The sequence below is a fragment of the Chrysochloris asiatica genome, unplaced genomic scaffold (genome assembly GCF_000296735.1).
Source record: "Chrysochloris asiatica unplaced genomic scaffold, ChrAsi1.0 scaffold00003, whole genome shotgun sequence".
Taxonomy (NCBI): domain Eukaryota; kingdom Metazoa; phylum Chordata; class Mammalia; order Afrosoricida; family Chrysochloridae; genus Chrysochloris; species Chrysochloris asiatica.
The window spans coordinates 19,265,934-19,280,251 of NW_006408521.1; the positions used below are offsets into that span (position 1 = coordinate 19,265,934).

The 14,318-nt window shown below is 37.2% G+C and overlaps 1 protein-coding gene across 1 annotated transcript in view; it reads right to left on the minus strand.

Moving 5' to 3' along the window:
- Positions 1-252: 252 nt before the first annotated feature.
- The window catches only part of FRA10AC1 (fragile site, folic acid type, rare, fra(10)(q23.3) or fra(10)(q24.2) candidate 1), a 48,103-nt gene continuing 34,037 nt past the window's right edge, over positions 253-14,318 (minus strand). Inside the window, exons 12-13 of the mRNA XM_006831152.1 lie at positions 2,461-2,539; positions 253-295 (exon numbers count right to left, since the gene is read on the minus strand). Coding sequence (XP_006831215.1) covers positions 253-295; positions 2,461-2,539 — 122 coding nt within the window. The remainder of the gene's footprint in view (positions 296-2,460; positions 2,540-14,318) is intronic.

Genomic DNA, 14,318 nt, shown 5'->3' on the forward strand with positions numbered 1-14,318 from the left:
TATTCTGCTATTGAAGACAACAGTACTTTGAAAATTACATCTTGTTTTTTAAGTGGCTTGGTGTTCTGATGTGGCTTCCTGGACTGTGTATCTCACTTCCCTAGTACAGTACGTGTCTCTAAAAGAACCAAAGAACTTCTAGAGCATCTGAGTGGTTATTTCCAAAGACAGACAGTTCCAATCTGTAACTTGTAAATCACACTTTATAAAGAGCACTTTCACAACAAGGAATGCAGGCTTCTCTCTTATGTCTCACAAAAACAAATCTTGAAAATACTCATCAAATTCTTCTTCCCTAGTAAAGAAAAAAGTCAGCATATTATTCAAACTCAATAAATAAAAAAAATTACTATGTGACACATATGAGATTAATAATAATAAATACTTTAATATATTGGCTGATTCCTTCATATAACAATATATTTCCATACTTCAGTCTTAAGTTTCTAATCAGAACTATGTTGTTGTCAGGTGCCACACTATACCCACACTAATTAAAATTAAAATATTTTATATGGTAACACATCTCCCTAGATTTATTTTGAAGCATTTTGTGACATGTCATTACTTCTAATACTTTAGTTCATATTATACATTCTTTGTTCATTCTCATTTCAAACTATAACCTGACCAAGATATGGAGGGAAAAGAAACTATTTTTATAGGAAAATACAAGTCTTACTCCTAGGAAAAGTATTACCTAATAAGAAAGAGCAAAGTCTGTAGATGCAGTTTTCCATCACTCTGAGATTAGCTGTATGATGCATTTACAGCAGTAAAAATTCTACCTAAAACAAGGACTAGAACTCTGAAAGGAGATGTTGTTAGATTATAATGTATCAAAATAGTATGAAAATTATAATGTACTAAATGAATGTTAAGGAGCCTGGGTATTGCAATGGTTAAGAACTCAGCTTCTAACTGAAAGGTTGTATGGTAACTTTTTTGTTCTATAATCAAGTTCTCTGGGCTCAGTTTCCTTTTCTGTAAATTAAATTTCCTCATAGAGCTGTTGTGTGAATTGAACAGATGCACAATTCCTTTTCCTTCTAGGAACAGGGTCAAGCTAGACTGTCAAGTCTAGGTAGCTGACCGGTCTTTTTAGAAAATGTTCTTTTCGGTCAGATGTTCACAATGAGACTCCATCTTTTGGTTTCAAATAATTGTGAATGCATAAAGTCACCACAACCACGTTCAAACGTAAAGAAAAAAATTACAGAATTAAAGTTGATTTTTAAGAATTACCTGCAATTTGGTATCCCCTGTGTTGCTGTTCCTTTTCATTATCATGACAGCAAAGTATAGTAGAAATTTAAAAATTGTAGTAAGAACTTAAGTATGTGAAATTAGCTGAATCTCTTTGTGAATTTAGATGTTTATTTCTTGGAACAATGGCAAGTTGTTATAGTCTCTCGAATTTTGGGTTATGAAAATCTTAGGATTCACTCATATGTCTTTATTGCCTAAAAAAGCATGTTGATTTTTAAAAGCTATCCTGTCATTTTCAGCTACAACTTCCTACAAGAAGAAGTTTAATTGTTGGGAGCTAAGTTAATTTAAACTATTACAGTAATTTTTTACTGACGTCAACAGCTATTTTATACTTTGGTCTCTAATGACCACACACTTGAAAATTCTTTATTTAGCTGAACAAAAAGGTTAACGTCACAGAAAAACTTTACTTCAGAAGCACAGAAAAACTCTTCTTATTGAAAACCTTCTCCCCACACACCTGAATTCTATTATACTGTGAGCTTAACAAGCAGTTAACAAGATGTTTTATAATCAGCTTAAATTAATGAATGATGACTGATTCACCAGGTCTCTATTCTGAACTAAGATGACCAGGGACTAATATTTATTGAACACTTTCTATAGGACAGCTATTGTACCAGGTGCTTTATTTCATTTAATCTTTAATAAACTCTATGTGGCAGCTATTATTTTACCCTCTTTTAGTAAAGTTTAAATGGTGAATGTCCCAGTGTACGACAAGAGCAGATGATATTCCAGCTCATACCCAGACAACATTTCCTTGTCCAACTACATAGCAGAGAATAAAGTGGAGGATAAAGTGGATGTTGGCAAATAAACTTCCACACTTGTATAAATCTTCAAGGGGGTTCGTTCCCCTGTAGGGTTTCTGATAATCAAACTATTCTGGAGTAGGCTGCTTTGGAGGCTAGTAAACAGCTCTTCTCTGATGGAATCTGATCAAGGACCAGAGGGTTATCTGTTAAGGCCAGCTGATGAAAGGCTTATTAACCAAGAAGAAGCTGGAAAAGTTGAATGTTTATGGCCACAAACAATGACTGGGAATAAGCTCTAATCTTGCTAGGCCAGGTAGCCTAGACACTCACGATCCTAAAGTTTTTCATTAACTGCTACCAGGAATGGCTGTGGTCATAGCTTTTAAACTGATTTTCAGGCTAAGCATTATCCATTCATATCAGGACTTACTGTGATTTTTCATCTGTCTCTGGAAGTGGGCCCTTCCAAAGTTCACATTCGGAAGCACTGTCTTCTTCATCAGAGTTTCCTAATCATTTTAAAGAAATTTTAAAAAATGTATTATACTTAAGACACATTTTTAACTACCCACCTTTGTAATTACATTAACTTTGAAAATAAACGCAGTTTAACTTCAACTTTCATGACTCTCAAAATTTAATGCATTCTCTGAGATGCAATGAATTAGCTTTAAAACTAAAAATATAAATAAGCTAAAAGATACAAAAGAGCAGTAAGACCAGAGATTTCAAATCTCATGGGGAAGCTGCAATTCTAATACAGTTCTTTTAAGAGAATTTTCTCCTGCAATAATCTTTTTGATTTAGTACTCCTCTTTTTTTAATCACACAAAAAGCATGCGAGTAAAGATTTTTATAGGAAATATATTGACATTAGGATGAAGTCCTGAAGAACCGAATCAGTATGCTATTGTTGTTAGATGCTAGAAAGTCAGCTTTGACTCGCATGAAGATCTACTAAGCCACTAAAAAGTCTGTCAAATATATATTTTAATTAATTCAAGTTACATTAATTAGAAGAAGCCTGTTTCAGTGAGGAAATAAGCATTCTCATACACTTTGGGTGTAAACCTGTTTCATGAGAAAAAAAAAACACCAAAAAACCTGACACATCAGTTAAAATGCAAAAACCTTTGACCCAGTAACAGTACTTTTTAGGAATTTGGTTATTTACTCAGAATAAATAAGTATTTCTGATACATGTGCAAAGATGCTGGTTACATAACAACAACAGTAACACTATATCTTCAGCTTTTAGGGATTAGGGTTTGGTTGAATAGAGAGCACAGCTGTTAGAAAAATGAGCATGTCTACATACACAATGCCACAATGCCGTGGTAAAGTATCCATGATGTAGCACATTTTAAAAAGTTACAGAAAGTATCCATGGTAGAGTCCAAATTATGTTGGAAATGTGCATCTATATATGTATGAGGGGACTTTAAAAGGTTCATGGAAAAATTCTATTATCTTTTATTTCCATTTTTCTACAAAAAATCTTAAGTCTGTTCGTATATACACATGTTTAAATATAACTTGGGATATGGGTTTACACATATTCAGCTGCTCCGCAGAAACCCTATACAGGGTCACTATATATAGCACTTAACAACAGCAACACACACAATTAATTTATATGTTTTATAAGTCTGTAAGGGCCAAACATAGTTAACAGCGATTATGGTGTGGCATTGTAGGATAATGTGCTGAACTGCAAGGTCTGTATGAGCCATAGGACTGGTGGTTGAAATTCACCAGCCATTCCTAGGAAACCCTATACAGAGTTTCTATAGGTCGGAACCAACTCGACAGCACATGACAACAACACATATGATCTGCGGAACTGGAACACATTCGTTTTCTATCTTAAATATTTCCAAATTGTTGTATTTTAAGCAATGAGCAAGAACTACCTTTAAAATCAGTAGGACACTTCAGTAGATAAGCAAAAACATGAGATACTGGCATCTGGAAGATATGGTAGGGCACTGCAGAATAAGCACTGGACTGCCAACCACAAGTTTGCAATTCAAACCCACCAGGTATTCCCTGGAAGCCCTATACAGGGTCTCTGTGAGTTGGAACTGACTTGATGGCACTGAACAACAATAACCAAAATACAGGAAAACAGACAAGCTTCACATGGAACAGCTTCAAGTAGTCAACCAAAAATGACAAAATAGTGAAAAATGTATTGTGAGATAATAAAATCATTTTCCACAAAGTAATTACATTAGTAAATAATTTTTCTTCAATAATGCCTGTTAGGCTAACAGGAAACAGACAGAAATTTGGACTAATGATACAGGATGTACCTTCATTAAACAAAACTCAAAAATAAAACATCACTGATTTGCCACAGTGATTGTAGCCTTTCATCTGTTGGACTTTAATCCTTGAATCAACATGAGTGTCTGAACTTTGGTCCTAACTGAATCTATTCTGGCACAAACTATGGCCAAAAAGAAATAAATAAATAAAAATAAGGAGGGGGTTACATTTCTAATGATTTACATATGGTGATGATAAATTATAACGTCTTGGGAACAGGAGTCCCAATCAGTAATAGCCAGAAATAAAACTGCCCATTTCCCAAATTGAATATGTGAATACAAAGAATAAAAAGTCCCCTAGGGTCTCCATGAGGAATCCTGGTATGGTGCTATGGGCTAATGCGTCAGACTGCAAAGTCATCTGAACTGCAAGGTCGGTGGTTCAAGCTCACCAGCTGCTCCTTGGAAGCCCTATACAGGGTCGCTATGGGTCGGAATAGACTCAATGGCACTTAACAACAAGGGTCTCCATGAAGGAGCTCTGGTAGCATACTGGTTACGAATCGGGGTACGAACAGCAAGGTCAGCAGTTCGAAACTACCAGCTGTTCCGCGGGAGAAAGATGATGCTTCCTGTTCCCGTAAAGATTTACAGCCTCGGAAATCCTGTACAGGGTGGTGTGAGTCGGAACTGACTCCACAGCACACAGCCACTACCACCACCTTAACAATTAATCACCAACAGCCATTTGCCAGTATTTTCCTTTTAATATACAAACCATTCTTTTCATTTAAGCCACAAGAATCACTCAGTGACAGAAATCACTTAGACTGGTACAATATAAGCAACATTCCTAAAATCGTATTCCCTCCAATTCCTCCTCCATTCCAATCTCATCCTCCTCTTCCGTAATAGCTCATAATATAAAACTGAAATGCATTTCCATTGTACTTACTGAAAACATTTTTCTGTTCTTTATGCTTAAAAAAAGACCTCTAGGAGTGTAGTGGTTACTATTCAGGCAGCTAATCTTAAGGTCAGCAGTGCAAAACTATCAGCAGTTCCGAAGGAGAACCATGAGGTTTTCTACTCCATAAAGATTTACAGCCTCAGAAACCCTATGCGCGATTGCTATGAGTCGGAACTGACTTCGTGGCACAAACCACCAACCACCATGCTTAAAATAAGAAACTTTAAATAAAAGTTTGTAATTAGGGAATAAATCATGCACTTTTAGTCTTTTTTTAATGATTTTTCTTACCTTATACCAAAACAAATGTAAGTGTGCATCAGAGTAGGATATTTATTCATAGAAAACCTAATTCCAAATAACTTGAACTTATACATTTTTTTAATTAAATTAAAATGCAATACTTACTATTTATAGAGTCTGCTGACTTCTTGGAGGATGAATGTCCTAGAAAGGAAACAGTACTATTTAGAATCATCTTGCTGTTAAACAACCATTGTTGCTATAGTTTTTCTCCAACATTGTTTGCCTATAATTTTATAACACAAGTACTAATTTTCTCATCTATCTTAAGAGTCCTGGTGTGGTGCTGCTATAGGATAAGTGCTCGACCACAAGATCAATTTGAACTGCAATGTTGGCAGTTCAAACTCACCAGTCGCTCCTCAGAAACCCTATACAGGATCGCTATGAGATGGAACTGACTCAACGGCACTTAGCAACATTATATATCTAGGAGTCTTGGTGTGGTGTTAAAGGATAAGCACTGGACTGCGAACCACATGGTCAGTAGTTCCTACCCCCCAGCCACTCTTAGAAACCCTATACAGGGTCACAATGAGATGAAACTGACTCGACGGCACTTAACAACAACAACATCATGTTTCTAAGTCTTGTTGCCCTTCCAATTACAAACTTAGGTTCTTTTAGGCAGGAATCATTATCTTACACTCTCTTGTGTGGCGTGGAATATCTAGTACATAGCTTAAGAAATACTAAGTTCCTGTAAAAATTCACCTGTTGCTAAAAAGAACCTCACAGATTAGGGACAATAGGATAGTAAGTAAAAAAGATTCCTACAAAATCATAGAAATCTTCATTAAACAAAAACACCAAAATATAAAGCTGTTTCTTGACATATCTATAGACATGTATAGACCATGTAAGTCTCTACACTTCTGAAGGCAGTGTTTCCATCTCTCTAACCTTGTGTGGATGACAGACTATGGATAACATTACAAAGAATGGATATTCCTTAATACTTCATTGTGCTCATGAGGCGTCAGTACATAGACCAAGAGGCAAATGTTAGAACAGAACAAGGGGATATAGAATCAGGCAAGTATGTGCCAGGGTTGCATTCTTTGACCATACTTATTCAATCTGTAAGATGAACAAATAATCCAAGAAACTGGAATGTATGAAGAAGGAAGTGGCACCAGGATTGGAGGAAGACTCATTAACAACTTGACATATGCAGATGATATAACCTTGCTTGCTGGAGACAAAGAGGGCATAAAAAAACTTAATAATGAAGATCAAAGGCCACAGTCTTCAGTTTTACCTCAATGTAAAGAAAACAAAAATCTTCACCACCGGAGCATCATGATAAATGGTGAAAATTCTGAAGCTGTCCAAGATTTCATTTTGCTTGGATCCACTATCAACACTCATGGAAGCAGCAGTCAAGAAATAAAAATACGTGCTGCATTAGGCAAATCTGCTGCAAAGATGATCAGTTTGAGGACTGAAGTGTGCTTAACCCCAAGCCATGGTATTTTCAATAGTCTCATATGCATGTGAAAGGAGCTCTGGCAGGGTAGTGGTTACGAAACTGTCTGCGAACCACAAGGTCAGCAGTTTGAAACTACCAGCTACTCCGCGGGAGAAAGATGAGGCTTTCAGCTCCCGTAAAGATTTACAGGCTTGGAAACCCTGTACAGGGTCGTTATGAGTCAGAACAACTCCACAGGCACATAACCACCACCGTTATGTATGTGAAAGTTGAACAGTGAATAAGGAAGACTAGAAAAATTGATGCATTTGAGTTATGGTGTTAGAATGCTGAAAGTACCATGACCTGCCAGAAGAATAAACAAATCTGTCTTGGAAGAAGTACAGACAGGATAGAATGTTCCTTAAAATGCAGGATGGTAAGACTTCATCTTTCCTACTTTGTACAGGTTATCAAGAGGGATCAGTCCCTAGAGAAGGACATCATGCTTGGTAAAGACCCACAATGAGACGGATCGGCACAGTGGCAGCAGCAAGGGGCTGAAGTGCAACAACAATTGTGGGGATAGCGCAGAACCGGACAATATTTCGTTCTATTGTGCACAGGGGCACTACGAGTCAGAACTGACTTGATGTCACCAAACAACAGTAACCCTTCCCAAAGAATTCTGTGCTCTTCAACTGACCACATCAACAGGACAGTTCTGGCATTCTTGAGGGATTCAGATTGTGTTTCTTTTCAATATTCTTTGAGTTTGGGGAGCAAAAAGAAGTCTGCAGAGTAAGACCATGGCTGTAGGTAGATGGGGTAAAGTTTCCCAACAAAATTCTCAAAGGACAGTTCTTGCTACACTCAAAGAATGAGTAGATACATTGCCATAGTGGAAAAAAGTTTCTTGGTGCAACTTTCCTGGCCTTTTTCTCACTAAAGCAGTTTTCAATTTTCTTAAAACTTTTTCTTAGTAAGCCCCCATGACTGTCCTGTGTACTTTGAAAATTCTACTAAGATTGGGCATCCCCAAAAATAACCATCATAATACTCTGAGCTGACCTCTCGACCTAGAAGTTAACTGGTTAGTACATCCCCTCAGAAGCCTAATGAGACTAAGACCATCTACTGGTCGCAGACACATGCTTAAATATGTTTTGTCTGGAATAAACCCGTGTGTACAAATTGAAACAGTAGTACCAACACTATCTTATCTATGAAGTTATTTACACGTGAATATAGTTTACGAATAAGGGTTTTCATAGCACTCCAATATTATACAGGTGAGAATTAATTCTTAGTAACCAGATAACCAGATACACAATTATGTTATTTTAAAAAACCCTTTTAGATTTACAATGGTTATCAGCAAGAAAAACATAAAGAGAAAAGCACTGGAGATCTAACGGATTAAAAAAAATTATTATAACTGTGCAGAGCCTCCTGCAATAAGACCTCAAGGAAAAATGTTCTGAAGGTTGTTGAAACAAAACAAAAGAACAATTCCCCCCCCTTCCTGGGTAAGAAGTCTAGTAAGCCAAGGTTTGATCATGAAAAGCCTCCTTAAGAGTGAGAGTCCCTGTTTGCACTGTTGTCAACTCAATTGCTAGGCAGATAACTAAACGCTAGAAGGTTTGCGTTTACCCGGTACACCTTAGAAGAAAGGCCTAGTGATCTACTTCTGAAAAATCAGCCACTGAAAACCATAAGGTGCCAAAATCTACTGTGACACACACACAGGATCATCAATCAAAAACTGACTTGAAATCAACAGCAATTGCTTTTGTTGAAGAGGGTATGAGAACTAGAGAAAAGCCTGTATGACAGCCAAGACTTGGACAGCAGCAAATGCTCTGACGTAGTATTGCAGGATAAACATCAGCCTGCTACCCACAAGGTTGGTGGTTCAAACCCACCAGCCACTCCCTGGAAACCCTATACAGCCCAGGGGTGGGGGTGGGACGATCTTTTTTCTGCCAAAATTTACAATATCATTCACAGGCCATACAAAATTATCAACTTAAATATAAGTTGACCTGCTATATTTGCTCAGTCATTTAATTAACTCACCCCTAATATGATGGCTGGAACTGCAGTTGTCTTGGCAGGGCCAGACCAAATGATTTATCTCACTGGCCTTACACAGCCCGTACACCAGGCGTTCCCTATCCCTACTAGCTATATAGGGTTGCTATGAGTCGGAACTAATTCCATGGCACTTAACAACAATGATCAGATGCTAAATGGTCAGAGAATAAATTAAAAAAATAGCTTATCTTCAGGTGGCAACAGAAGAAATGTACTTTTTTCTGCCACCCTTTTTTTATGGGGAACATGATAACTGTTTCCAAAATATCCAAAGGTAAATAGGTCAAAATGATGTTAGGTGTACTCTGGGAGGCCTGTAGTGTATCTTTTGAGTCATGATTCCAGAGATGGTCTCTGACAATCAATGCACCTTTGAGAAACTGCGGTTGAATTCACTGATCCACTAACTTACCCGACATAACTGAATGCCTACGAGGTAGAGCATGCACTCTAGAAGGAATTGGAGAAAAGAGAATGGTACAAGGTGCTACAGAAATGTGTAATTGAGACCATCCCTTGTCTGAAATGGGACAAAAGCAGTCAGGGAGAGTCTTCCCAAGAAACTGACTTACGCTGAAGCCTGAAGGATGAGGTGACCTTTGGGAAAGGCAGTAGTGAAAGATGTATGACTTTGAACTTTCTAAGACAATCTACTTAACTATACAAGTCAGGCTGCTAACCTCAAGGTCAACAGTTCGAAACTACCAGTCGTTCCATGGGAGAAAGATGACGCGTTCTGCTCCCGTAAATATTTACAGCCTCAGAAACCCTATGCAAGGTTGCTGTGAGTCGGAACCGACTCCACAGTACACTACCACCACCACCATGCATCTCAAAGCAAATGGGTCCATGTCAGCTAGTCACTTAGCAATCCATTTGCCCATCCATCTATCCATTAATTTATCTGATTAAAAAAAAAAAAAAATGATAGTAAACTGAAGAGAAGTTCTAGGTAAGTGTCCTGAGGAACTCCAATATCTAAGGATCAGACTGAGGATGAACTGAAGTCAAAAGAGGCCAGAGAGATAGGAAGAAAACAGGAAAGCAGAGAGTATTATGAGGAGAACTGGCCAACCATTCAAATGTGTTGATCTATTAAGCACGACAGTACAGTGAATTACTTCATATGGCTCTTCTATCCATAGTCTTTGTAACACCCACCAAAAAACTTTTTTTTTTTCCTGCTGGATCTGGGTAAGAGACTGTGGGAGAAGATGCTGATAAGATGATATGATTCAGCTGTAAATGATTGTTAACAAAGCTAATTATGTTTTTTAATAACTTGAAAAATCTAACTAGGGGAATGGTCACATTTACCATTCTGCTAGGTTTAAAATGAGCTATCTCCGAAGCAGGAAGGGGCCAGGGGATCTTACTACCATCAAGAAAGAAAAGCCAGGAGTGGAGTGTTTTGGACTCGGAGATCCCTGTGCACTGAACTTCCCTGATCTACAACAGAAAGCTGTGATACCAGAGGACTGTAGCGGAGCAGCAGCAGCAGAACCGAGAGCCAGAGAACAAGACAGAGCTATGGGCTTCCCAGTCCATGGAACATGTAACGCTGAGGGCCATCAAGCAGGAAACTGGCTTGTGGAGTGGGGTGCCTCCAAGGCACTTCACTGGGAGAGCTAGGTTGGCTAATACATAGAACTAGAGCTGAATGCCTTCAGACTGAGCCTTATAGCAGGGTGCAGTGCTTTAGGGCATTTATCAGCAACCCTAAAAGAGTTTCCAAACACTGCTCAAGCAGGGAGAGACCAGGCTTGGCCAAGGTCCAGAGAGAAGCAGTTTATAGACATGGCTGGGAAGAGGCTGTCTCTGCTGGAGGAACTTCCCTGAAAACTACATAACTGAGAATGGTGTCTGAGTTCTGTACGGCCATTGTAATGAATGATCCCACCCAGCTGAGTAGAGTGCTGTGGGAGGTTATGACAGGTGTCAGATTTGGTAGAGAAGGTAGAAGGCTTGAAGAATGTCTGATTTCAACTGCACTGGTTGAACCCTGGGTTGATGCTGAGTTTGACTCTTCTTCCTGCTGGTAAAATCACAGGTCAGAAGTTGCCCCCCTCCCCCATGCCAAATATATATTTTTTAACGAACATTTGTTAATTATCATATTTGGATCAAATTAAAATGGTCTGACAAGAAGGACTTATATCAAGATCAACCTAGTTCCAGGTGACCCCAGGTAAGAAGACATTATAGTTCCTAGTTTCCCTAGCAGTTTGTTAAATTTCTGCTTTACGTCTTAGAAGCTAAATAAAAGAATTATCTCCAGGATTCTCGGTTCTCAAAGATTCTCTGAGTAGAGAATAAATAAGTGAAACGACATGCCCACGTATATGTACTCTGAAGAGCCCAACATCACACCTGATCCTAAATATCCAGTTACTTGATCCTCTGTTTTAAAGGTACTGAGTAAACTTTTATATGGATAAATATGAAATATGCAGTAATACATACTAGTAGAGGGGTTGGTTGGAAAAGGAAAAAGAAATTAAAAGATAATAGAATTTTTCACAAACTTTCTGGATGCCTCCTCATATGACATGAAAATGATATAGTAACTAAACAAAATTCTGAGGCACATCTTAAATATTTTACTAGCACATAAGGATGAACAAAAACTTAAAAATCAAATGAGATTTTCAGATTTATTAACTAAAATTAGTTTTAGAGTTGTGAACTGGTTCAAGTTGAAACTAAACGACATTCTGCTTCAAATACTTTTTCAATATACAGAAAACAATATCTAACCCAATCTATCAACTTTACAAAGCTAAAACTTGCGTGATATTATTCATATATGCTGGAATATTTTAATATTGACTACATAAGGAACATAGTATATATCGTAAGCAAGAAGAAAATTGTATATAAAAATATATCTAATTATCTTCATAGCTGGAGCAAGGGAGCCCTCTCTTGTCCAAGTTTATATTAACAGTGGCCTTAGTCCAATTCAATCTTGTATTCTCTACTTATTTTAAGTCTGACTGGTCTGTTTATGCCTAGTTAAGTTATAAGGTTCTAGTGAAATAGGAGATCAGAAGTCACCCTGCCCCAAGAAATTTTTTTTTTTACAAAAAATAAGAAAGGTAATAATGCTAAAATTTATTACGGGCTAAAAAAGCAACTTGAAATAACCTTCAATATAACTATGTGCCATGCAATATGCAAAATGCTACAAGCACAATCTTACATTAACTTGTAAACAAGACTGAAATAGGACACTTTTCTTACATATGAAGAAATCAAGGCTTAAGAGCTTAAGGACTACTGAGGAAGAAGTAAGTGTTTGACTAATGGATTTTAATTGACTAATAATTTACTAAGTACATGCACAGCACTATGCTATGTTCTGAGGACACAGACATACGAGGGGGCTTCAAAAAAGTTGTGGAAAAATTCCATTATCTTTTAATTCCATTTTTCTATGAAAAATTTTGAAGCCTGTTTGTATATCATTTCAAGAAGTTCAAATGCTAGTATGAAAGTCATTATAACTGAAATCAGTGTTACAATTTCATACTGATTTATAAGGATAAGGATGCACTGTTTTACAGTGTTCAGAGTGCGTTTCACGTTTTTGTCTGACTCTTCTAAGTAAGCATTAGGCGTATGGAGACACCTACATACACGTACAAAATACAATTCAAGTTTAATGACTTGCCCAAGGTCACAAATCTATGACAAAGCCAGGAATTAGAATCCTATTTACATCTCACGCCCAAAATGAATCAAAGCCAACCTGGTTCTTAAAGCTCCTGTTAGGTTACTAATTGCTGTCAAGTAGATTATGACTAGGGACTCCATGCAGTTCCTATAAGTCAACTGCATATTCAAATCTAAATTTCCAACCAGTTTCAACTATTACAAGACAAAAATTTAAATACATTCACCAATGATACTGTACATTTGAAACACAGCTCAGATTATATTTAATGTTCATAAAGATGAGCAGATAATACATCCTAACTTCTGTTTACCTTTATCCTTTTTTTCAGAGGTTTCTTCTTCAGAAGATACTCTGGGTTTTTTATGGGACGACGCTGCACAATCTTTTTTGGTTTCACTCTTTTTTTTGTTTTTCAGCTTGACTTCTTTTTTCCTTTAGGCAAACAATATAAAACAAAAATTAACTTTCTCAACTGACCTTTTCAAAAAAGTAAAAAATAAAATCAGTAAAAGTACTTGTCTTAAAATGTAATTTACATAATAAACTCTAAAGGAATCTCTAAATATTTTAGGTTGGTGTATTAATTAAGAGAATTACTTTTAAGAAACTTGTTTATCATATATTCTACACTGTAAGAATTTAGTGACAGATGCTACAATACAACCATTTGCCTCTTCCATAACAATTATTTCAATTTTGAAATAAAGCTAAAAAATCATGGTCCAAAAATGTCTGATTTCAAAAAGATCCAAAACATGTCACTGATAGACGAAATAAAGGTTTGGGTTATTCAAGTAATCTAAAATGTCCTGCTAATTTTAAAAATTGTTGTTGTTGTTGTTAAGTGCTGTTGAGTCGGTTCGGACCCATAGCGACCCTGTACAGGGTTTCCGAGGGTGTAAATCCTTATGGGAGTAGAAAGCCTCATTTTCTCCCGCGTAGCGGCTGGTAGTTTCGAACGGCTGATCTTAAGGTTCACAGCCCGATTCGTAACCACTACGCTACCAGAGCTCCATAATTTTAAGAATTAAAAGTTATTAATTACTTAATATTTAAAAGCTATATTACTAGGTGGAGTCCTGGTGTGGTGCTGGAGGATAATGCACTGGACTGCAAGGTCAGTTTGAAGCCCAATGTTAGGAGTTCAAAACCACCAGTTGCTCCTTGGAAATCCTTGTTAAGAGTCAGAACCGACTCAATTGCACTTAAGAACAGTAACATTACTAGGTAGGGCACTTTCATAATAAAGTCAACTATTAAATTCATATGCTTATAAATACATTTTATAAAGTCACGGAATTCCACTACTAGGCTTTCAACTGTTATTCAGGATATGTAACCTTTCAACTGTTATTCAGGATATGACCACTACAACCATGGCAGGTCACAGAGACTTTGTCTAAACATCTTTAATGCTGGAAAATTGATTCCTTTTTATTTCCCACGTGTCAGGCACTGTGTAGGAGTCCTTGTTTGGTGCTAGAGGTTAAGCACTGGACTGCTAGCCTCAAGGTCAGTGGCTTAAACCCACAGTCACTCCTTGGAAACGCTACAC